A 26456-nucleotide genomic window follows, 5' to 3' on the forward strand; every position below is an offset into this window, starting at 1 on the left:
TGGCTCATTCAGAACTTCCTGCACGGTTTTCTTAAATATTTCTGTATTTAAATCCGACACATCAAAAATCTTAGCGACTCCACATATTTGTATTCCACATATATTTACATGTACAGTTGGAAATCAGCCAAAACAAGGGAATTTTTTTCCATTGCCATAATTTTTTGTTTATTTTTTCTTAAAACTCTGAGTGAGTTGAAATCTGTCTGTACTACAGGTAAGGTAACTTTTGATAACAATAGCTCCATGTAGAAGTTCAAACCTTATACTACAGCAGTAACTCATCCCCTATACCCACGTATATATTTGCACATGCATCTTTGAGCCTTAGCTGGCCACAGTCTTGACATCAGTTCAATGTAGTTCTTTAATTTGATCATTTGTAACAGATGGAGCCAGATAATATAACTGAGCATACAAGTCAACTTCACATTCATACATGCTACAACTGATCCTAGGCTTAACCACCCAATCAACGTTGCCATTTCATGTAAAGAGGTTTTTCATAAAGAAAACTGACCTCAGGCGATGACACTTAATACAGGCTTATCTTGGAAAATGCTTGGTTCTTTTAAGTCACATTTTAAAAAGAACGAGAGGGTATAGAACCAGTCATTTGACAAAATGTTATGCCTAATTGGCAGAGATGGATTTAGGAAATTTGGGGCCCTAGACAAAGACAGGCAGGAGGCCCTCTGAATTGAGACGACAACACATAATGTTGTCTTCTCACATGTTCTGCGTTTTGTCCCTCTCTTCTTGTCCCTTTTCTTGTTGTTTTCCTCTCTAATTTTTGTATTCAGCTGACTTTTCATGCTGTCTCAAAAGGAACAAAAGAATTTTTTTCAAGCACTAAGCTCACTTAGCTGATTGCTCCTTCCTGTTTTTCCAAAAAGGTGACTGCAAAAGTAAATAACACAGTCCTTCTTTTCACTGTAGACAAGACATGATCTCCTGATATGTTCTCCATTTTCCATTAGGATTAAATAATAGCTGCATTAATCATTGCAGCAGACAAAATAGAGGAGAGCAGGAGGCAGGGTTACGTATCTACTTGCTCTGGAGAGCAGAGTTCTGCGCTTTTATATGTTGTTGCCAAAGTCTCCAGTAGCAGAAAAAAGTTACTAGATTTTGCACTAGGCACTTTTTTGAAATATAAGTGCAAGAGGGGTCTGAAAAGTCACTAATTATAGTGAATAAAAGCCCTAAGTTGGCAACACTGTTTGTTTTCAAATAGTTTGCTGCTATGTGTTTGGTTGGACCTTTCTGAGGTGGGGGGGGGCACACACTAAATATTGTAAGCCTTCTGCTGGCATTTTAGCGAAAGGATTTTTTTATCAAAAACATAATTAATGTTCACAAATAAGGAATAGTTGTATTAACTAGTGTTGCACCGATGCCATTTTTTGGCCCCGATACCGATACCTGGTTGTGTGGTATCGGCCGATACCGATACCATAATAATGTAAAATAATTGCCATTATGGCTTTGTCAAGCTGCTGCCTACCTTTGTGAAGCAGGAAAAAATCTAATACAAAGTGAATCCAGTAGAATTTTTTCTTGCCTACCAGGAGTGGGTGACAATAGTTGAATAAACTTATGGCTCTCAAAATGGTATCGAAGCCCTATTTGTTGGTACTCGCCGATACCAATACCACCATTTTAGGGCAGTAACGGGGCCCCGTCCGATACTGGTATCGGTATCGGTGCAACACTAGTATTAACCTTACATGTAAACAGAGTTTTATGCCCCCCCAGGAACTTGGTACCCCTAGGCAACTGCCTAGTTTTGCCTCATTTTAAATCCCCCCTGGTGATATGTGCCCTACTCAGTCAGATTTCACTTTTCTTTTACAACATAACGTGAAGCAGTGCCTCAACAACCAAGAGAAAACCAACAACACAAGTAGAGAAATTGCTATCAAAAACAATATGACATCTACAGAGTAGTAGGAGTACCAGGGCATTCTGTAGGACTCTGTTCTGAGGTGCGGAGCACCTTTGTGTCTCATGACAAACTCAATCCAAAAGATGGCTCGATCCAATGGCTTCACCTGCTGATCTCTGTGTAGTTCAGATAATCTCTGCATGTTCATTTTGTAAGATGGCTCATTCAGAACTTCCTGCACGGTTTTCTTAAATATTTCTGTATTTAAATCCGACACATCCAAAATCTTAGCGACTCCCTTAGCTTTGAGTCTTGAGAGATTGTCAGCTTGATCGAACACAAAAGGAATGCCCACGATTGGAACCCCATGATAGATAGCCTCGTATATTCCATTTGTTCCTCCATGACTTACAAAAAGTTTAGTGTTCGGATGCCCTAAGAGATCATTCTGTGGCATCCAGTCTACCATTATTGTATTATTCCCTAAAGAGGGTGGTTTGGTACCTTTATACCTCCAGATAACTTTTTGGGGTAAATTTGCAAAGCCAGCAGCAATTTCATCTGCCAAGTCATGGGGAAGCTCTCCAATTAAAGTCCCCAGAGACATGATGATGACTCCTTCCTCCCCTGAACTTTGCACAAACTCCTCCAAGTGCTGAGGCAGAGGTCTTGCAGGTTTACATTGGAACCCTCCCATATAGACAACATTTGGCATGGTCGGACGAGGGAACTCAAACACAAAGTCCACTCTCATGAGCCACAGGTCTGCAGCTTGGAATAGAGAGAAGTAGTTCACATCTGGGCCAAAATAGCGCTTAGACAAAGGAGAATAATGTGGTGCAGTCACCTGCTTGTACAGATGCATTCTCATGTTGTAGAAAATCATGTTTTTCACCCTTTCAAAGAAAGTCATTTGATCTGTAAGCTCTGATGGTGGAAGAGGAACATAGGAAAGAGGAGAAGGCGCAATAGCAAAATGTGCCTCACCATGAACAGTCCAGCGGGCATTGAACACCATCGGCAGGCCAAGGTAGCGAGCCAGAAACACACCTCCTCCATTTACAGGATCGGTTAAAACTGCGTCATATTTGGCTTCCTGAAGAGTCTTCATCAACTCTTTATTTTCAAAAATATGAAGGAGCATCTCGCATACCTTTTTGTGTAATTCAAAGAACCGGTCTTTCAACTCCATGTCTAAAGCCAAACGGGTCCATGCAGACCCATTGCTTCTTTTAATTCTTATAACTTCAGAGACAAAGAGACGATAAAAATCCTCGTTTCCCCCAGCCTCGACATTCACTGTGATGGCCTTGTAATGTGGAGATGTTTCACTGATGTACCAGCTGTCTCCAGCCCGGATGATGGTCACATGATGTCCTCTTGAATGCAGCTCCTCCACAAGTACCTTCATGTTCACCCAGTGGCTGCCATCATGTGGGAACACCAGAACTTTGCCAGCATATGTAATTTTAGGGATCACATAGAACAGATAAACGAAGGAAGCCAGCTGGAAATACATCCTGAAATCTTCTAAAATCAACGCAACCTAAAAGGAAAGAAAACAGAGGAACAAAAATTACAGAGCTGTTGTTATCCCTGGAAATTTGAGCAAAAATGTCCTGCAGTTTCACTGAATATGCTTTATTTGTACAGGGGAGTTCTCTTGGACAACCTTTAAGTGTACGTATGTAGCACATGGAGCCTCTCACAGCATTCCTTGCTGAGCCAAGAAACTGCAAGAGTTTGGCAAACAAGGTGGGAGATTGCAGCATGCCTTAGTCGAATGGGGTCAGTGCCCTTCTTCTCACCCTGTGCCTCTTTAGCCTGGGATCTACTGCTCTGGTTCAATGATCACCTACATATATGCAGGGCTGTGACTGCCAGAAGCATCTGCAGCATTTTCCACTTGACCTTTGCTTGTTCTGGGGTACTATTTTAGCAGGCTTTCTGTTCTAATAAACCTATCAAATGTACAGCCCTAAGTGAGAAACCTATCCATTCAGCACAAACCCATTTACTGTGACATTTACACAATCCCAAATCACAAATGGTCAATTTGTCACTTTGATATCAGATAGAGTCTTAATCTAATAAAGTCAATAGGATTCCAACTTTTTGTATTTTGGTAGAACTAAATAATTTGGCACATGTGGTAAAGCCTTTTTTTTTTTATATATGATGCGCAGAAACTATAAAAACAAACTTACAAAAAAAAAGAAAAAGCCCTGCAACAGATGTGTGCCATGAAAAAAATAAATTTAAATCCTTGTGAAGTGCTTTGCTACATAATGCTAAAGTATCTTTCAAAATGTTTGTCCGAGGACACAGTTTGCACATTAGTCAAACATTTAACTATGTCAGGAGTTTGTTTCCATACGAAAACATGTTGGGACAAAAAAGCACCTTTAAGAAGATTTCAAACGTGAAGCTGAAACAAAAGTTCAATTGTATTTGACTTCCGTCCAATCCAAAGGATTTTGCATCAGATTTGAGAATTAAACAAGACGATACAAGCTCTAATGCACTGCAGTCAAACACCACTGCATAATACTTCGCTGTTACCCCACACTCATTAACTTTATGTTGACATATTCAAGTTATTCCAGGGAACATTAGTCACGACAGAGCACTGGGACTATGCTGTCCCATCCTGTTTTTACTTTGCACAGTCAGTGAAGCAGTCTACATGCAATTTTAAGTTTAAACATGCTGCAGCATAGGAATGTTCTTCCATAACACTGCACGGCATGTGACATAAAGAATGCAAATGTGAACAGCTGCCTATGTTTAATAGTTTAACAGTTCAAACACTAGCGCTGAATAGAAACACTCCGTAAAAACACTGATCATAAATGTACTGCATGATGCAGAGCAGAGAATAAACTGAGCTTCATGATATTTCATACTTAAGCTACACAATGCAAGAAAAAGTCAAAACTTACTGTCAAAACATCAGTAATTCAGCTTGAGTCATAGCATAGGACATGGCTGTGAAGGATAACATTCACACCAGCAGATCAGAAAAAAAAGACTTCCTTTGTCTGAGCATGAGTTGTAATATAAAGTTCCTGCCTCTTAAAGGGAAGTACGTTCAGACAGGAAAACCTCAAGGCAGTAGCTGCAACTACTAATTTCAAACATTCATGGCAGCAACAGATGTAGAAAAATATCTGAAGAATGAGCAGAACTCACCCAGCTTAAAATGATAAACAGGAAAAGAAAGAAAAAGATGCCATGCTGAACACCTATTGAGACCTACTGAGGCTTAGACTCAGTTGTAAGGAACCAGCATTATCTAAGGTGACTGAAAATGATGGTACCCAAACAGGTCTGGTCACACCCTAAACAATAATTCTCTACCTCTCATGTTTATCTATTCAGGTGAGTCATGCTAAAAGAAGTCACTGCCTAACAGCAGGAACTGTCCTATCAGTGTCTCAATATAGAAACTCTGTAAGAAAATGTATTTATCATATTTCAAAAGAAAAATGTAAGCAGTCTCTGAGACACTTTTTTATTTTAAAAATGTAACGTAAATGTAAAAAATGTGTTAATATTTTCTTCAACAGTTTGCTCCAGTAATTGCTTTGAATTCTTTTAATAGTGTATCTGTTGCTGCCCTTCTTTCAGAAGCTTCCTGTTTATTTAACGCTGCTGTTTACAGTTACCAAAACCAGATAGAAGGGTTTTTAAAACACACATACTCCCACACACACAGAAAAAAAATGCACCAACCTTGCATCTAGAAAATTAAAGAATAAAATAACTATCTTCTTCTGTTTGTTTTTTTATTCAGAGCTACAAATGATTAAAATCCTTTAAGCTGCATCTCCAGAAAGTAGAACCAATATAACTAGAAGTGCATTTATTTCATAAATGTAATTTGAAGGTTAAACATATACTATAAAAGTAACCAAACAGAGAGACATCAAGACATTATTTGTGTTACTTTTGATGATTGACTGATAAAGATCTCAGATCCGTTTATTAGAAAATTAAAACAAACCAATAAAACTGGAATTATTTTCTACTTTAACAAAAATGTTATATTATGGCCTGCACAGTCAAAAGGAAGATTGCTGAATACACAGTTGTCTAGCAAACATTCACGCTTGACAACTCAGACAGGCCACAAAAGTTCATAAAGTTCATAGTTCAAAAACATTTCTTGTTCCCAAACCATGTATTCAACTGAGAGTTGACAGAAAGTTTATCATTTTCAGTAATGCTTCAATTGCCAAGTTTGACTTTGACACATTTTAGAAACCTATTTGTTGTTGAGGTATTACACATAGAGTTGTGTTGAAAGTTTAAATGTACATTCAGACAGAAAAAAAATCAACTGCCAGAATAAATTGTGACATTCATTTTGTTCATCCTCAGGATACCAATCACAATGCCCTAACCACTAGGCCTCCACTCCCCTCCTCTAGGCTGCCACTCCCCTCTACTTTATGTATATAATAAATGTAGTCAAAGTAAATATAAGCAGCTAAAATTTATTCAAAAACTTTATGAATAAATCCTAATTGACTATATTTCATTAGATGCACATTAGTAATACATCCAGTTATATTTCTGTGTATTGGCTAGTTCCCAAATCTGTGCTCACTCTTGTTGTTATTAATTCATTGCTGTGTTAAGTTGAGGTAAATTATTCACCTAGTGGGTCATCTGGTAATCCCAGGAACAGGCACCAGCACTGCCGGGTCCTTGGTCCTGGGAATATTGGATGTGAATGTTATGTGTGAATGTGCATCCGTGCTTTTTTTTTTTTTTTTTTTGAAGAGTCTGTCTGTTTCAATTGGGAGCACTAGGGTGGGACGGCGTGATTGAGACTGTATTTTAATGTGTTTTTTTGTTATTTGTCAGGTTTGGGTCTGAACAGCTCCCTCTCAAGTCTACGCTAAGTCTTCTCTCAAGTCTCCGCTATTTTTTTTTTAAATAAAAAGAATCTGTTTGCCAGTTAATACTACATTACTCTTTTTCGCCAGCCAGCGAGGGGAGCCTTCTCCCCTCGCTGGCTGGCGCTTTGGCCCGCCAGTGCATTGGTGGTGCTCAGTGTTTGGGGGTAGATGCCCGGGCAGGTGCTTGCTTGTTCCTGGCAGCTGCTTCACAGGGCCTGGCCCCCGGGGCCCGGTCGGGGCTGCCACCAGGGGGCACGGTGCCCCTGGGGCCTCAGGTCCCGGGGCCCATGGCCGGTTCCGCTGCGGGGTGGCTGGCTGCCTGCTTATCCCCGCGGTTCCTGGGGGCTTCGGCATTGTGGCAGCTGGGGGAATTCCTCGGGTCTCTCCTCATCCCTCGGTGGGGGACAGATTTCCTGGGTTGGCCCCTCCTGGGTGCCTTTGCTCTCAGGATCCAAAACCTAGCCTGGTAATAGCCACTAATTACCAGAAGCCCCTACAGAGAAAAAATGTGAGAATGTTCACAAATATATGAGCATGATAATGCATGACTGTACAGTACAAATTTCATTGCATTTGCCCGCCGGTCAAGTGCAATGATTGCAAAAAAATTATTTATCACTCAAAATTACTTTAGAATTACCGACATTCGCTGAAAACGACCCACAAGCATTGCTGGCTCCATTTTTGTTGTTATGTACACATTCTCGCGTGATTTGAAAAAGCTGCGTGATTTTCCGCTAGATGGCGTGATTCAGCTCTTGGGGAGAGAATTCTGCAGAGCAGCAGCTGGATGATGAATTTAATCTATACTATAATACACGCTAGATTAAAAATGATCAGTAAGGGATTAGGAAAATAATAATAATAATTGTATGCGCACAGTGTAAATATTTCTATCATATGGCAATCTTCTGTACAGTGGTCATGCATTAAAAAAATTTCATTACATTATTTTCTCTTAGACATTGGAGTGGTGCATTTAAATGTTATAGAGCTAAACATGTTAAATTGGTGAGTAGTATTAGTGTAAGTTTTTAACCTGTCAAGTTTTTTTTTAGATTTTTAACATTACAATTTATATTTTTCCAAGCACACAACAGTTTAAAGCAAAGTTTAGTTTGAAAAGAATGTGCAGGAAGGATTGAAAAGCATGTTAACACGGTAATGTAGGCTTGAGTTCATTATCTGACGCATGCACATACACACCAGGAACCTGGAAACTTACTGAATTACAAAAAAACATTTAAAAAACAAACATGTTTCATTGATATATATACAAAAACTAATATTCCGAACTATATTTATTAAACATTATACTGGGCAAGTAAAAATTGTTTCTGGGCAAATGATATGTGAAAGCCACTTGCCCGAAAATCCTTAACGTCAACCCCTGTGTATATATGTATATATACATAGTTTCAATGTTTTTTTCTATTTTATGAACCTCTGTAGTCCAGGGAACACTTATTCTGTACTTTTAAATCATTTTTGAGGAGTTATAGCTGTTTTTATTTTTTTATTTTTGTATTTTTCATTGTAGAATGCTTTGTTTTTTTTAGGTAGATAATTTTAAGATCTGTCCAGGGACAAGAGATGGAAAACAGCCTTTTGGCTAATTCTAGTGCATTTGCAGGAATGCTTTTTAATGTACAATGTCCCTGTCAAATAAATAAATTAATTAAATTAAGGAGGATTTTTAATTCTATTCTGGATCAAACAGAAAGCAGAAAGCCAATTAAGATAAGCTAGGATAACAGATATATGATCTCTCTTAATTTTCATCAGAACTCTGGCTGCAGCAATTTGGATCAGCTGAAGGCTTTTAACTACAGTTTGTGGACTTCCTGATGATTGCAATAATTGGAGATGAAAGAAGAAAATTCTAGAAACCTCTTTGATATGGGATTTAAATGGCAGGGCTTTTCTGAGGCATATCCATGAAAAGGCGTGGGCGGATAGAAAAAGGAATTGTGGGCGGGGAAAAGAATTCTATGGGCGGGGTGAGAATGTGACTCTTTGTGACATCATCAGCATAGGAAATATAAGCCCTTCACTTCTGTGTAAGAGTTTGTACAGGTAACAACAACTTCAAGGATTCATTAGAAAGAATTAGAAACGATTCAGGCATTTTTTTGCTTCAGAAAGTTTGTGATTATAAGACACATTTATTTAAAGAAGTAGCCAAAAGGGAGTTTTACAAGGCGATACCTTTGCTTAAAAGCTAAGCCATCTGAACCATATTGTAGCAGATTAATTTCAAAGTCAGCTGTGATAATTTGAATTTAGTTCATATTAACGTTCAGATTCGGTTTTTAAGGTCACGTTTAAAATGGAATATTTCTTAGACCATTTGCTTCAAATTGAAGCTGCAATTTTGAAGATGCACAAGAGGTGTAATAACTTCAAAACACAGTTTGAAAGCAAATTATCTAAATATCAAGATGAGAGCTCATTTGGCAGTAATGACTGTGTCAATTTAGGGAGGGCGATTGATAAACTAAGCTCAGCTTTAACTGAATTTGAAATTCAACTGCAAAATTTTAAACAGAACAGAACGCAGGAACAGAATCTGTTAAATTCAGATAATATTCCTTTAAATATTAAATTTGGAGAGGCAACTCTGCCTGAAAATTCAAGATCATCTACCATTAAAAGCTGTGCTGTGAATAAAACCACAAAAAGTGCACCTAAAGCTTTATATACACAACAGTTGACAGTTCAGGTGAATAACCAATCAGCTAAATCTGCAGTTTCAGCTACAAATGACAAAAAGGATGATGTGAATTTTAAAACTGTAATTTCAGCAGAAGAAGCAGACGAGATATTTTCTAAGTTGATTTCTTTTCTACATAAAATTCCTAATGTTCAGGCAGAGTTACTGCATGAAAAGAGCGAATCAGAGTATTACAAAAACCTATATGATCAATTACAAGCGGATTTCTTTGAATTACGTACAAAGCTGGAGAACCTCAAGCAGAAACAAGATCCAAGGACAACTTTAGCTGAAAATGTAAGATCCTCCATAAATGAAACCACCAAAGGTGCACATAAAGCTTTAGATACACATAAGTTGACAGTTCAAGTGAAAAACCAATCAGATAAACCTGCAGTTTTAGCTACAAATGACAAAAAGGATGATGTGAATGCAAAAAATGTACTTTCACTAGAAGAGGCAAACAACATATTTTCTAAGTTGATTTCTTTTGTACATAAAATTGCTGATGTTGAGGCAAAGCTACTGAATGAAAAGCACGAAAAAGAATATTACAAAAACCTGTATGATAAATTAATTAAGGAACATCAGCAAAATGTTGCAACAGAAATGGAGATCCCAGAAGAGGAGACTTTTCCCAGTGTGGCTGAAAACCATGAGCCACAAGCTTTGATAATCTTGGATACACCATCTGATAATTTGATAGAACTTGAACAGTCAACAGGTAGACCATTACTGGACATTCCGTCACCAGAGTCTGATGAAGATACATTTTTTGATTGTTTGGGAGATACACTTGAGCAAAATCCTGGCACATCTGATTATTTGACAGTACTTGAACAGTCAACAGGTAGACCATTATTTGACAATCCGTCACCAGAGTCTGATGAAGATACATTTTTTGATTGTTTGGGGGATACACTTGAGCAAAATCCTGGCACATCTGATAATTTGATAGTACTTGAACAGTCAACAGGTAGACCATTATTGGACATTTCGTCACCAGAGTCTGATGAAGATACATTTTTTGATTGTTTGGGGGATACACTTGAGCAAAATCCTGGCATATCTTTTGAACCTTGTTCTTTAAATACTGCACCGGAATCTCAATGTGACAATGAAGTACTTAATATAGATTATCAAATTGAGACTGAGGAAGATGATGATGTGCCTTCTTTTTCAGTTAAAGTCTTGACAAAGATTATTGTGGCAGTTGGCTTCAGTATTCTAATCAGATATATATTTATGCATATTGGCCAAGATTTCGATATGACCGAGGCCTTCTACCAGCTGCTACAACAGTACTGCTACCCTGTATACGCATCACCTCGTCCCTTCTAACTCAGTATACAGTTGAATTCTTTCTTTTTTTCGCAATTTTTTCCTCTCTGTTTTACCCTCCATCCCTCTCTCCCTTTATCTCCTCCTTAATTCTGTTCTGCTCTCCCTTTCTCTCTCCTTAATCCTCATCCCTTCTACCTTTCTCCATTAATGTTATCCCCCCTTAATCTTTTCTTAATCTTTTTGTATAAAATTGTCATGTGGGTTTTCTCCAGGTGATCTGGTTTTTCCCTAAAAAAATTAATTAAAATGACTAAGGGTGCATTTAATTTCTGCTAAGACAAATTTTTACAGAGCTGCCTATATGATTTAAGTTTAGAGTGTTTGGTTAAAAAAGCACCAAAGTATAAACTGGAGAAGGGTGGATGCTCTTCTTGAGAATCTTACTGTATTACTTCATAACAGACCTTACACATCTTTTAAATGTTTAATATGTTGCCCTCTTGTGTTGATCCCCTTTTCCCATATCCGATTCAGAAGAGTCCTAAGAATCTATAGCCGCAGCGCTCCTCTCTGACCTATGCTTCCACACACCAGGTCTTGGCTCAGGCAATGAGTAATTATTCCCACCACAAAGAACAGAAACCACCCCCTATTTTGCAGCCTCGTACCCTGTGCTATAAAGATAATATAACAGGTAAAAAATGCTGGCTGCTCGGCACACACTGCTATTCAATTTTTTCAATTCAGTTTATTTATATAGCGCCAATTCACAGTGGAGAGGAAATCTCCCTTTTAACAGAAAGAAACCTCCAGCAGAACCAGGCTCAGTGTGAGCTGCCATCTGCCGAGGCCGACTGGGGTTCAAGGAGACAGAAGCAGAAATACAAAAAGCAGATATAAAAGGCGGCCCTGTCCAGGAAACACACAGCCAGGCAGACAAGCACCGAGCCGGCTCCCATGTCAGAGGATGAAGAGGGCACATCCAGCCAGTCACAGTCAGAGAAACAGGACTACACTGGAAAACAGGCTGATCTCCAGCATCTATAAACAAGGGTGTTGATGGAAGCAGCACAGCTGATATTTCTCTCCAGGATGGCATCACAGCCAAACAGGAACAGAAGAGGCAAAGCTACTATGAGAAAAAGCAGAGAGAGCAGAACGTTAGAGATCGAACTAACAGAATCTGCTGACTGGAAGAATAGAGATAGAATGAAGCAGAATGATGAAATGGGGGTCCCTATGTTCTCCAGCAGTCTAAGCCTATAGCAGCATAACTATAGAGATAGCTAGGGATAACATGAGCCATTCTAACTATAAGCTTTATCAAAAAGAAAAGTTTTAAGCCTACCCTTAAAAGTACACAGGGTGTCTGCCTTACGGACTAAAACTAGTTGGTTGCACAGGAGAGGAGCCTGATAACTAAAAGATCTGCCTCCCATTCTACTTTTAGAAATTTTAGGAACCACTAGTAAACCTGCAGATTAAGAGCGAAGTGCTCTGTTAGGGACATACTGAACATCAGATCTCTTATATAAGATGGAGCTTGGCCATTTAAGGCTTTATATGTGAGAAGAGTTACAGCATCTCAGGAACGGAACTCTGTCCCTCAGAGAATCAGAGAAATTACAACATACACTTACAACATACTGTACACTATACAAAAAGCATCAGCATTAGTTGAATGTCTACCATTAACAAGCCATGCTGCCACTTGTGTCTCTGCTGTGTGTATGTACAGTATATATGTGTATGTGTATACTTTTGTATATGTATACACACACACATATATATATGTATATATGAAATCGAAGGGTTGACGGTTCAAGCCCCGACTCCGACTTTCATTGTCGTTGTGTCCTTGGGCAAGACACTTCACCTGCATTGTCTACTGATGGTGGTCAGAGGGCCCGGTGGCGCCAGTGTACGGCAGCCCCGCTTCTGTCAGTGAGCCCCAGGGCAGCTGTGGCTACAATGTAGCTTGCCAACATCAGTGTGTGAGTGTGTGTGTGAATGGGTGAATGAATGTAGTGTAAAGTGCCTTGGTCAAGTCTCCTAACTTGAATAAAGGCGCTATATAAGTACATGCCATTTACCATTACCATTTACCATATGTGTGTGTGTATATATGTATCAGGGCTTGATGTTAACCATCGCCCGGGGCAAGTAGTTTTTATTGTCGGAAGAGTACATGTATGTGTTTAGAAAACTTTTGAAACTGATCTGCAGAAGCTGACTTCTCTGAGTTTCTTAACAGCCTGAATGAGGGCAATTGCGCAAGCCAGTCATGTTTTGTAATGCCAACACAAAGTATGTTTAAGGCAAATCAGGTTTGTTTGTATTACACAACCTTGTAAGCTCACAGTTCAACATATTGTACTTGAACAGAGCATAAGAACAGAGAAAAGTTTAATATACAGGTGCTGGTCATAAAATTAGAATATCATGAAAAAGTAGATTGATTTCAGTAATTCCATTTAAAAAGTGAAACTTGTATATTATATTCATACATTACATACAAACTCATATATTTCAGATGTTTATTTTGTTTAATTTTGATGATTACCCAAAATCCCAAATTCATCATATCAGAAAATTAGAATATTACTGAAGACCAATAAAAACAAAGGATTTATAGAAATGTTGGCCAACTGAAAAGTATGAACATGAAAAGTATGAGCATGTACAGCACTCAGTATTTAGTTGGGCCTCCTTTGGCCTGTATTACTGCAGCAATGCGGCGTGGCATGGAGTCGATCAGTCTGTGGCACTGCTCAGGTGTTATGATAGCCCAGGTTGCTCTAATAGTGGCTTTTAGCTCTTCTGAATTGTTGGGTCTGGTGTATTGCATCTTCTTCTTCACAATACCCCATAGATTTTCTATGGGGTTAAGGTCAGGAGAGTTTGCTGGCCAATTAAGAACAGGGATACCATGGTCCTTCAACCAGGTACTGGTAGCTTTGGCACTGTGTGCAGGTGCCAAGTCCTGTTGGAAAATGAAATCTGCATCTCCAAAAAGTTGGTCAGCTGCAGGAAGCATGAAGTGCTCTAAAACTTCCTGGTATTGGCTGCGTTGACCCTGGACCTCAGAAAACACAATGGACCAACACCAGCAGATGACATGGCACCCCAAACCATCACTGACTGTGGAAACTTTACACTGGACTTCAAGCAACGTGGATGAAGTGCCTCTCTTCTTTTCCTCCAGACTCTGGGACCTTGATTTCCAAAGGAAATGCAAAATTTACTTTCATCATAGAACATGACTTTGGACCACTCACCAGCAGTCCAGTCCTGTTTCTCTTTAGCCCAGGCAAGACGCTTCTGACGCTGTCTGTGGTTCAAGAGTGGCTTGACACAAGGAATGTGACAGCAGAAACCCATGTCTTTCATACGTCTGTGTGTGGTGGTTCTTGAAGCACTCACTCCAGCTGCAGTCCACTCTTTGTGAATCTCCCCCACATTTTTGAATGGGTTTTGTTTCACAATCCTCTCCAGGGTGCGGTTATCTCTCTTGCTTGTACACTTTTTTCGACCACATCTTTTCCTTCCCTTCGCCTCTCTATTAATGTGCTTGGACACTGAGCTCTGTGAACAGCCAGCCTCTTTAGCGATGACCTTTTGTGTCTTGCCCTCCTTGTGCAAGGTGTCGATGGTCGTCTTTTGGACAACTGTCAAGTCAGCAGTCTTCCCCATGATTGTGTAGCCTATAGAACTAGACTGAAAGACCATTTAAAGGCTTTTGCAGGTGGTTTGAGTTAATTAGCTGATTAGAGTGTGGCACCAGGGGCCATCAATTTTTAACCTTTTCACAATATTCTAATTTTCTGATATGATGAATTTGAGATTTTCATTTGTTGTCATTTGTAATCATCAAAATTAAACAAAATAAACATCTGAAATATATGAGTGTGTATGTAATGTATGAATATAATATACAAGTTTCACTTTTTAAATGGAATTACTGAAATCAATCTACTTTTTCATGATATTCTAATTTTATGACCAGCACCTGTAATAGATGCAGGTAGAAAAGAGTTAGACAACAACCATGAAAGCAATGTTCTCTCTGAATATTGTTTACATAGAGCAGTCTAGTAACTCCAAACAAATAAAGTAGTTTTTTTTTTACCTTGATTTAAAACCAAGAACCTTTTCGCTGCAAGGCAACAATACTGTAAACTACACCACCATGCAGCCAACAATTTCTGACCTAAACATGGACAAGTAAGAAAATTCAATTCAATTCAGCTTATCTATAAAGTACCGAATCACAACACATGTCATCTCAAGGCACTTTACAGTTCACCAGATCGTACAGTCAAATTGATTCAACATTTTCTATCAAGGAAAACCAGTTGATTGCATCGACTCATTGACTTGGATGCAATCCCTCACACTAAGCATGCTTGTAGCAACAGTGGAGAGGAAAAACTCCCCTTTAACGGGAAGCAACCTCCAGCAGAACCAGGCTCGGTGTGAGCGGCCATCTGCCGAGGCCGACTCGGGTTCAAGGAGACATAGGCAGAGATACAAAAAGCAACTGTAAAAGGCGGCCCCGTCCAGTAAACACACAGCCAGGCAGACGAGCTCTGAATCAACTCCCATGTCAGAGGGAGAAGAGAGCACATCCCGCCAGTCAGAGAAACAGGGCTACACTGGAAAAACAGGCTGATCTCCAACATCTATGAACAAAGGTGTTGACAGCAGCAGCACAGCTGATATTTCTCTCCAGGATGGTGTCACAGCCAAATAGGAACAGATGAGGCGAAGCTACTATGAGAAAAAGCAGAGAGAGCATAATGTTAGAGATTGAACTAACAGATTCTGCAGAGTGGAAGAATAGACATAGAATGAAGCAGAATGATGAAATAGGGGTCCCTATGTCCTCCAACAGTCTAAGCCTATAGCAGCATAACTATAGAGATAGCTCAGGATAACCTGAGCCTCTTTAACTATAAGCTTTATCAAAAAGGAAAGTTTTAAGCCTACCAAAGAAATGTCAAGTTTACTCCTAATATCAAAGTACATTTTACTTATATCTGTTAAGTTAGGGACTTATTTAAATTGCTTTGTTAATACTATTTATATTTGGTAAGATTTATTAAATTTACTTGTCTCTCTGTGGATAAAGAATTACAAATGAATTCTAAGTAACACATTAAATAAAAGGTGTCATTTTGCAAAATGATATTTACAGGAACGAAAAGTCCCTTTTTTCAGTGCAGCAGATATGAATATTTTGCAAAATGTAAAAATAAAGCCAATAAATATTTACTCTGTATAATATTGGCAGGTCTTGAAATACAGGAACCTTGTCAAGAAAAGCTTTTAAAAATAACTAAAAAGGAAGGGGGAGGGCTTGTTGTGCACTGCAGATAAAAACTTGGTGCTAAAACGTACGCACATAGGGACTGACCTTTAAAGAAGCCAAATATGGAGTGCTAAACTGCATGTAAGCACCTGCAATGAGTGGGCGTGTTGTGGGTGATCTGCAAGGATTGAATGTGCAATGGATAAGATGTGCAAAACCGGTTTATCCACCCTAATTAAAGAGTAAGTTGTGGCTGTTGGCAGTTTGGTCGAAGCTGTAATTCTAAGTAATGTATTTTGAGATGATAATCAGGGTCATGATTATTAAATTTTTCTGTCACGCTTCTGGTCATGTTTAAAAAAAAAAAGTGCAAATCATAATGGACATGTGTAAGTTCTTAGTCATCCGAGTCATGTCAACCACAAACAGGTTCAAATTGGAAGGCAATGAGCTTCTCGCTCAGTTTTTTGAAGATGTTTCGACACTGACATAGCAGTTTTGTAAATCTGTTGGCTCGCACCAGAGCAATATGTGGTTTGAGCGCTGATGTAAACTGCTTGGAGGTCCATTCTCATGCACACATTGCAAGTCAGAAGTAAATCAAATATGCGCCTTTTGTTCTACATATGGGCTATATCCTTGGTCTTTTAAATCATATTGGGAGTGCTTTTATAATTTTCTTGGAATGAGTTTCATGTTGGAAGCTGAAACCGTAATCCTCCCCCCTCTCTCCTCTTTTAATAAAGAAGGCTGTTTTCACTCCTCTTTCAAACTGTTTGTCCTCTCTGTCCAAAATCTAAACACTTTGGTGTTTAAAAGTGTGTCCCAGAGTTTCTTGCTCTTCCATGCTTCCAATGCCATGTATTGTCATTGTTTGGCTTCTCCAATCTAGGAGGCTGAACATTGCTCAATGCTTTGGATGGCATAAAACAATCAGCTCAGTTTAGGTTTGGCAGTCCTTTTTTTTTTAAATTAACCATTTTTTTTCTGAGTGTGTTGTTGTGTTTGAAATTGACTGGTATGTTTTGTTTGGATAAAATCCTTCTAAATTGCTCAGAAATTTTGCTATTTCTTTTTTTGACTGGAATTTCCTAACATGTTTATGTTCTTTTCATATTTTATTTTTCTTTTTTTTTTGAGAACTTTATTCAAATTGAGGCCAGTTTATTAAAATTTGGGTGGCACCCACTTCCTCTGTAATTTAGGGCATATTGTCAGCCTGGTAACTCACAGTTCTGATAACATGAAGTTAATGCTACAGCAGATGAAGTGATTCAAAATGAAGGTATCTTCTGTATGTGTAGGTTTTCAGTAAATATCCGGTAAAACACCCTAAGCGCGGACCCAGACATGCTGGAGAGTCTCCTGATGACTCCTGAACATCTCGGACTATCCCAACACTCACAAAAATATTTCTTCAAAATTAGAACATTTATGGGATTTTATTACAAAACAAATTGCTATTTACTTTTTTAAAGATAATTTTAGCATAAAATCTATTAAACAAGCTTTACTAATGCAAGTTTATGTATTTCATATTAATAACGTATACTTACTCAAAATAAATACTAATAATGCATTTATTTTGAATACAAAAAGTTTGTCTGAATTGCTTGAAGGTAACCCTGGTTATTTGCGATGCAGAGGAGTGAGAAGTGGAAGCCAGGGTGGAATTATTATAGCAGTAGGATTTGCTAATATGTGTGGAGAGTTTCCAGGATAACCATTTCAATGAACATGTTGTACTTCATACAATGATGTGTTCTGCAAGCTTAAAGCATTTTGTACTTTTAAAGTAAACCATCTACCTGTGCATGTAAACAAGACAGCAACGATCTTGAAATCTTTTTGAGGTAGAAACCAACCTCTGATCAGAAGGAAGAGGTTTTCTGCCTTTTATTTTTTAATTCATAGAAGCTTACTGTCATCTTGGTTGCTTAGACTCCAAACCACTCTGGAGGTTAACAAAATGTCAACAGATCCCCATAAAGCACATCAGTCTGATTGGAACTTGTTTTATTTGCTGAGTATGGTTGTACATTAGTGACCGTATTGAGATTAAACACATAATGCACAAATTTACCACATATTTCACAGTTTGCATTGTTAACTGTTGTATTGATAACTTGTATAACTGTGTATGGCAATCCCTTTAAAAACATGCATGATTTGCAGATTTGAAAGTTTGTAAATTGAACATTACCAAAAGGATACTCACTTGATTGAAGGGTATTTCTATTTACAATATAAGTGAAAAAAAAAAAAAAAAAAATTAACGTGTTTAAATATTATTAGAACAAAAGCCAAATTTGAATTACAAAATTCAAAATATTCCTTTATGTTGAGCTTTACCTATAGGCAACATCTTTATACATACATTTCCTTACTCCTTAGTCAGCTTTAACTTTACGTCTACAGACAGCTTTCCATAAACACCTGATAAACATGACGGTAGCTGTGAGCATGAGCAGCACTGCTGCTGACAGGAAGAGGACTACGTCTACAGAGTGGTAGATATACCAGGGCATTCTGTAGGATTGAGCTTTCAGGTGAGCAGCACCTTTGTGTCTCATTACAAACTCCATCCAGAAGATGGCGGTTTCAATGGGCTTCATCGGCTGATCTCTGTGCAGCCTGGAGAGTCTCTGCATGTTCAGCCTGTAGGAAGGTTCATTCAGGACTTCCTGTATCGCTTTCAGGAAGTTGTCATCTTTATCTACTGTACTCAGCGTAAGAATTTTAGCCGCTCCTTTTACTTCCAGGCGGAGCAGATTGTCATATTGATCAAAAACCATTGGGAAACCCACCAATGGAACTCCATGACACAGCGCCTCCTGGACTCCATTTGTTCCTCCATGAGCCACAAAAAGCTTTACTTTAGGATGTCCTAAGAGGTCTTTTTGTGGCATCCAGTCGACAACTAAAGTGTTGTTACCCAGAGTGGACGGTTTGGTGCCTTTATAGCTCCAGATGACTTTCTGTGGGAGCTTAGAAAAAGCTGCAGCAATCTCATTTACCAGATCTTCTGGAAGTTCTTCCACGAATGTTGAGAGGGACATAATTATGACTCCATGATCTCCAGAACTCTGCACAAACTCCTCCATATAGTCAGGAAGTGGCTCTGCAGGTTTACAGTGGAACCCTCCCATGTAGACAACATTAGGCATTGTGGGACGAGTGTAATCGAACACAAAGTCGCTTCTCATCAGCCAAATATCAGCATCATTCCTTATCATATCAAAGTCACAATCAGGTCCGAGGTATTTTTCACAAAGGGGCTGGTATACTCCCTTAATGATCTGCCTGCTTTGCATATATGTCATTAAATGAAGAATGGTGTTTTTAACTCTCTGAAAAAATGTCATTATATCAGTGTTGCCAGATCCTGTGGTTGGAATGTAGGATAAGGGGGAAGGAGCAATGGCAAAATGAGCTTCTTCTGGCATTAACCAGCGAACATTATAAACTAAAGGGAGGTTCATATATTTGGCCAAAATAGCTCCATTACCCCAGCATGGGTCAGTTAGAACCAGATCAAACTTGGTCTCATTTAATTTCCTCATCAGCTCTGTGTCATCCAGCAGGGTTGAAACAAATGCGCTAATAGAAGTGTGAATTTCAATAATTTTGTCAAGAATGCCTAGATTGATGTAGAGAAAACTGATGAAAGATAAGTCCCCCCGCTCAAATTTGATGAACTCATTAAAGATTTTTTTTAAAAACTCCTTATCTATTAGGCTCTTTTCCAGTGGGACTGATATTGTGCTATAATGTATGGAGTTCTCCTTGATGTACCAGCTTTTGCTGGGATATAAAATAGTGACATTGTGTCCTTTGGAGTGAAGAGCTTGCAGAAGGATTTCCATGTTTATCCAGTGGCTTCCTTCAGTAGGAAAGACCAAGATGTTGCCACCCTCACAACTGCAGGGAAGGAGGACGAGCAAGAGCAACGCCCCGCAGCTATATACTGCATTCATCTGAAATGAGAACATGGGACATATACATAAAATTAAAAATAAAAAGAACCTGTTAGCTAGTATATACTGCATTACTCTTTGCTTCATTGAAGTAGCACAGTGTAAATTTGACCCCTATTATCAGCTTAATTTGAGATATATCAAATGATTCTTCAGGTCAGTGTGGAAACCCTGGCAAGTAACTTCTGGGTTGGATCCATCATTGAATGAGATATATACACTTTAAACAGTCTAAGGTCAACTTAGCTGTTCTTAGGCAACAAACCATAGTATGATAACTGATCAGATATTTTTTATTTATATTTTTATGTTGGATTTAATCTAGATAGGTGAATGTGGCCTTTTCTTTAACTCCATGAACTCAATTCTAAGGTGTCTGCTATGATATTAAAACAAAAGGATGGCAAACAGTTTCTTTTTGCAACAGCGCAGAGCTGCCAGCAGTGGTCAGGGTCCAGCTAACCAGGGTTTATGTTTTTTTTTTTATGTAAAGAAACAAAGTAACTTTATTATTAATCGATCCTTAATAGCTGATCTCTGCATCTGATCATCTGACTTGAATAAGCTGTAAATCCTAGTCTGTTTTTCACAATTATATTTATAGAAATGTTGAGGTTTGCATGCAAGCACTATAACAGAGCTTCTGAGTTGAAACAGAAGGTAATTCACAACCGTTACTAAATGTAACTGAGCCTAAACTTTGCATTCAGCCTTCACATGGTGCTTACATTCCATAGCAGCTGGTCTTAAGTGGTAGAGACTTGGTTTAAATCCCATCTTAACCCATGACGAGATTTTCTAGTTTCATGATATCATTTTAAAAATAGGTGAAATCTAACGTTTTACTTAAGGTTATAGAAAATGGTTTACTGTCTCATATTTATCAGCTTTTGTCATGAATAGGGTAAGACATTGATGAGCAAATAAACAAGTATAATTATCAAAGAAGCAAGGTAATTACTCTAATTCTCTTAGATAAAAAACTACATATACACTTTTTTGTAATTTAAAGTTAGCCTGAGGAAGACAGGCTAGATTACTTGTTTCTTGTTTTGTTTTTTTATAACTTCAGTGTTCCGGTCAGCAAGGACCTGAGGAAGAGCGGCTGCTGACGTCACTCTGCTGCGCCCGCCGCTCAGAATGCTTTTTCATTTTCGAGTTATGGACAGTACTTTGCAGGCAGACCATGAAAACGAAAAAGCAATGTCTGCCGTGTTTTCTCTTTGTTTATGGCATAAATTGTGCAGTCTTAAAGAAGAAAATACAAATGCAAATCGGATGATTGATTACTAATTTAATTTATGAGTCAAACAATGCAGCCACATTCTTAAAATGAAAAAGCATTTCTGGAAATGCTTTTTCATTTTCAAATTTTACATTTAAAATTGAATTTTGGTATGTATTTGCTGGGGTACATTTTGAAAAATAAATCTCAAATGTCTTTTTCTTTTTCATTTTAATTAAGTAAAATGATGAGCAGTGTTGAAGAAGAAAATGAAAATGCAAACAGGATTATTGATGACTAATTTCATTTAGGAGTCAAACAATGCAGCCACATTGTTAAAATGAAAAAGCATTTCTGAAAATGCTTTTTAAATATGGTAACGATTTGCTTCCATTACGGAGCCCCTCTGATGACATGGTCAAAAAAATGTTTAATTGTGGCCACGAAGTAGTATTTCGTGCGCACGAAATACTACTTCGTGGCCACGCAATAAGTTTAAAGTGCGCACGAAATACTATTTCGTGGCCACGCAATAAGTTTAACGTGCGCACGAAATACTTATTAATAATATCAATAAATCCGCCCGTTTTCAGGTTTATGTTAACTGTAATGGCTTATCTTGGACAGGCTGCTATGTAAACGGGCCTTTAGTCCTTCGTTTAGCTATGCTGCGGTTGTTTACACTGCGCCTTTTCCACCTAAAATAGCGTCTTAGCAACAAATGTCACGTGACTGGCGGAGACCGACTGGGTAAGCAAATCGAGCGCGCCTTAGACCTTAGAGAAGGCGCGCTCGATTTGCTTACCCAGTTGTCCAGGAATGATATTAATATTATTAATAAGTATTTCGTGCACACGTTAAACTTATTGCGTGGCCACGAAATAGTTTTTCGTGCGCACGATAAACTTATTGCGTGGCCACGAAGTAGTATTTCGTGCGCACGTTATACTTATTGCGTGGCCACGAAATACTACTTCGTGGCCACAATTAAAATTTTTTTTTTACCATATCATCAGAGGGGCTCCGTATTATGTTAACTGTAATGACTTATCTTGGACAGGCTGCTATGTAAACGGGCCTTTAGTCCTTCGTTTAGCTATGCTGCGGTTGTTTACTACGGTGGCTGAGAAGTGCAAAACACATTTACAATTCAAAAACACATTAACAAATAAAAAACAAAATAACATTTGAAGAAACAAAATTATATTTTATGAAACAAATTTATTTTTGAAAAAAAAGTTTACATTTTTAAAAACACATTTACATTTTAGCATACAAATTTACATTAACAAATAAACAAAATAACATTGTAAGAAACAAAATTATATTTTATGAAACAAATGTATTTTTGAAAAAAAAGTTTAAATTTTTAAAAACACATTTACAATTCAAAAACACATTAACAAATAAAAAACAAAATAACATTTGAAGAAACAAAATTATATTTTATGAAACAAATGTATTTTTGAAAAAAAAAGTTAAAATTTTTAAAAACAAATTTACATTTTAGCAAACAAATTTACATTTTAGGAAACAAATTCACATTTAAAATAAGTTAGATTTTAGGTGAGAGAAAGTTTCATTTTAGAGAAAAAAAAATACATTATAGGGAAACAAATTTACATCTAAAAAAAAATTGACCGTTCGGAAACACTTGTACAAGTGCAAAGACAAAACTGCAAGTGGCAAAACACATTTACATAGCCAAAAACAAATTAACAAAAGACGGCTACACGGAAAGGGAATGTCCCAGTGGCCGGATGTGACGTCACGATTACCCTGACTTGTAGTAGTCCTCCTGCTTCACGTGAAAAGTCAGCTGCGATTTTAGATGGAAAGAATTGCACTGAAGCTGTTTTTCTTAAGTTTACGCTAACCGAACAATGTTTTGCCTATATTGTGGAGCAAATTTCAGCCAATTTACACCATTTTGTTCTTCGTGCGGACGGTCTCTGGAACTTTTACGGGACACGGTACAAGGTGGCAGGACCAAGCAGCAGGGCCGAGCTCAATTCATGGCAGTGGCTGCGGCAGAGCCTGCCATCGGAGTGGCCGTTGTTGCCCGCTGCCGGCAGAGCCTGCCATCAGAGAGGCCGATGGTGGCCGCTGCCGGCAGAGACTGCCATCGGAGAGGCCGATGGTGGCCGCTGCCGGCAGAGCTTGCCATCGGAGAGGCCGATGGTGGCCGCTGCCGGCAGAGCCGCTGCCGGCAGAGCTTGCCATCTGAGAGGCCGATAGTGGCCGCTGCCGGCCGAGGCCACTTATTCGCAGATAAAATACTCCGTTCCATCAAGTAAATGTGATATTATAAAAGTTTTAATGCAGTTTATTAAGCAATAACATCACAATAAAAAGAAACCCATAAAGAATACATTTTGATACAGGTTATTAAGCGATAACATCACAATATATAGCATATATATATATATATATATATCTATATAAAACAATCTAGTTAGAAGTACTATAAATAAGGCATTTGCCGAAAAACGGCAGGAAAAATACCCAAAAAATAATTAAATACCAAAGAAAAGTAATAAAAAAACTACATGACAAAATAATAGTGGCTCCGGCCAGTAATACGCCCGGTCCTGCTGCTTGGTCCTGCCACCTGGTCCTTGTCCCGTAAAAGTTCCAGAGACCGTCCGCATGAAGAACAAAATGGTGTAAATTGGCTGAAAACATTGTTTGGTTAGCGTAAACTTAAGAAAAACAGCTTCAGTGCAATTCTTTCCATCTAAAATCGCCGCTGACTTTTCACGTGAAGCAGGAGGACTACAGATTGAGCTGTTTGTACTACAAGTCAGGGTAATCGTGACGTCACATCCGGCCACTGGGACATTCCCTTTCCGTGTAGCCGTCTTTTGTTAATTTGTTTTTGGCTATGTAAATGTGTTTTGCCACTTGCAGTTTTGTCTTTGCACTTGTACAAGTGTTTCCGAACGGTCAATTTTTTTTTTGATGTAAATTTGTTTCCCTATAATGTATTTTTTTTTTCTCTAAAATGAAACTTTCTCTCACCTAAAATCTAACTTATTTAAAATGTAAATTTGTTTCCTTAAATGTAAATGTGTTTTTAAAAATTTAAACTTTTTTTTTCAAAAATAAATTGTTTCATAAAATATAATTTTGCTTCTTCAAATGTTATTGTGTTTATTTGTTAATGTGTTTTTGAATTGTAAATGTGTTTTTAAAAATTTTAACTTTTTTTTCAAAAATACATTTGTTTCATAAAATATAATTTTGCTTCTTCAAATGTTATTGTGTTTATTTGTTAATGTAAATTTGTATGCTAAAATGTAAATGTGTTTTTAAAAATTTTAACTTTTTTTTCAAAAATACATTTGTTTCATAAAATATAATTTTGTTTCTTCAAATGTTATTTTGTTTTTTATTTGTTAATGTGTTTTTGAATTGTAAATGTGTTTTGCACTTCTCAGCCACCGTAGTTTACACTACGCCTTTTCCACATAAAATAGCGTCATAGCAACAAATGTCACGTGACTGGCGGAGACCGACTGGGTAAGCAAATCGAGCGCGCCTTAGACCTTAGAGAAGGCGCGCTCGATTTGCTTACCCAGTTGTCCAGATATTGATATTAATTGTCCAGAATGATATTAATTGTTGTCCAGTTGTCCAGAATGATATTAATATTATTAATAAGTATTTCGTGCGCACGTTAAACTTATTGCGTGGCCACGAAATACTACTTCGTGCGCACGAAATACTACTTCGTGGCCACAATTAAATTTTTTTTTTTACCATGTCATCAGAGGGGCTCCGTATTCTTCAGCAGTGACCAGGTGTGGAAACACATGTTGACACATAACTGGGTTTGGCACCGCATGGATCAGTTCTAACATGCATGGCTGTTAGGCAGGAAGGGGATCTGCACATGCTCGATAATGTTTTCCTGGTTCTATGCAGTATATACAAATATAAGATAATTAGATATAATACTTACATTTAGTCTTGTTTGTCCGGATCAAATTAAAGTTGTTACCAGTGTGCTACATCAAAATTCTCGTTAAATACATAAGGAAGACGTATTTAAGTCTTTATTCCAGTCACTTTCTGGAAAGCATAACCCTGTGTGTGACAGCAAAAGCACTAACAGACCCAGGGATGTGACAATTAACAGACTCCTGTCGAATTTAGGAAGGTAATCTGTTTTAAGAGATTTGTTTTAAAATATCCGTTCGGTCCAACTAGTCAATGAAACGTGAAAATGCAACGAAAGAAGAACAGCAGATAACACAAAATTGGGAGAAAGTTTAGGATCTTTGCACCAGTTCCTGCTGAGGAGCGATAATACTGCGTTCCATGGCGACACCTAGTGTCAGAGAAAAGAAGTGCAGCAATGATTGCACAACTGTGCAAGAGTTCAACACAGTTAGTGGCGGATAAAACTGCAGGACGCGCCTTAATTTAGCGAGATTGTGAATATTTTACAAAAAAAGGGAACAACATTTCAGTGGAAAAAAGATGGGCATATTTGTAGCATCCAGTAATAAATGAAAGGGACGAGCAACCATATTCATATGCATTAGTTTAACATGCCACAAGAATTTCTTTTTGATTATTTAATTATTCTGTATCAGTGAGATTTATGTGATCATTGGTGAAATGCGTTCCATCCAATAGCTAGAAAAACTAGGAGCATATGCAGTTTAATAATACAGCGCAATGTTTCCTCTTAAAGTACTTTACAAATAGTTGCATATGATTATATAGGATACAATCTGGACCGATTACAGTGCATAGCAACCAGATTTATTACAACCCAATTGGTTCTGATTAACTGATCATCATTCGGATTCACTGCTTACCGTACAATGCAGGACAGCTAAAGTCAGCTGAGCTTTTCAAACCAGTTAGATGAAAACTCCCTATTTAAAGAAGCTCAGCTGATTACTTCAACTTTGACTTTGGAGCGTTTCCTGCACTCGAGCAAAGGTGTAGTAGCTGTTTTAAGATAAGGTAATCTGTTGTCACTGAAATGATTGGGTGCAAAACTTATTTTATGGCAGCCCAGTGAATAATTAGACAAGGCTTGCTGGAAAAGATTGTTTTGTCCTCTTATAAAACAATTATAAATTATAATTTATTAGTAATACTGTCACTCTGTTTTGACTTACTGAAATGGATATT

At 38.0% G+C, this 26456-nt stretch overlaps 2 protein-coding genes across 3 annotated transcripts; both read right to left on the reverse strand.

The window, feature by feature from the left end:
* Positions 1-1680: 1680 nt before the first annotated feature.
* On the reverse strand, positions 1681-5213 carry LOC119797931 (UDP-glucuronosyltransferase 2A2-like). Its single transcript, XM_038307205.1, has 2 exons — positions 4831-5213; positions 1681-3434 (listed from the first exon to the last, which is right to left on the reverse strand). The coding sequence occupies exon 2, from the start codon at positions 3405-3407 to the stop codon at positions 1830-1832; it is 1578 nt and encodes a 525-aa protein (XP_038163133.1). The 5' UTR covers positions 3408-3434; positions 4831-5213; the 3' UTR covers positions 1681-1829.
* Positions 5214-18102: 12889 nt separating this feature from the next.
* On the reverse strand, positions 18103-26190 carry LOC119797933 (UDP-glucuronosyltransferase 2C1-like). 2 transcript variants are annotated; one of them, XM_038307207.1, is made up of 2 exons: positions 26135-26190; positions 18103-20080 (listed from the first exon to the last, which is right to left on the reverse strand). In XM_038307207.1, the coding sequence occupies exon 2, from the start codon at positions 20078-20080 to the stop codon at positions 18494-18496; it is 1587 nt and encodes a 528-aa protein (XP_038163135.1). In that variant the 5' UTR covers positions 26135-26190; the 3' UTR covers positions 18103-18493. The 2 variants fall into 2 exon arrangements, with proteins under 2 accessions (XP_038163135.1, XP_038163134.1); XM_038307206.1 differs by lacking the exon at positions 26135-26190 and adding an exon at positions 25270-25297.
* Between the last annotated feature and the right edge of the window lie 266 nt (positions 26191-26456).

This window comes from Cyprinodon tularosa, unplaced genomic scaffold (genome assembly GCF_016077235.1).
Source record: "Cyprinodon tularosa strain WSP-4 unplaced genomic scaffold, ASM1607723v1 ctg602, whole genome shotgun sequence".
Lineage (NCBI taxonomy): Eukaryota > Metazoa > Chordata > Actinopteri > Cyprinodontiformes > Cyprinodontidae > Cyprinodon > Cyprinodon tularosa.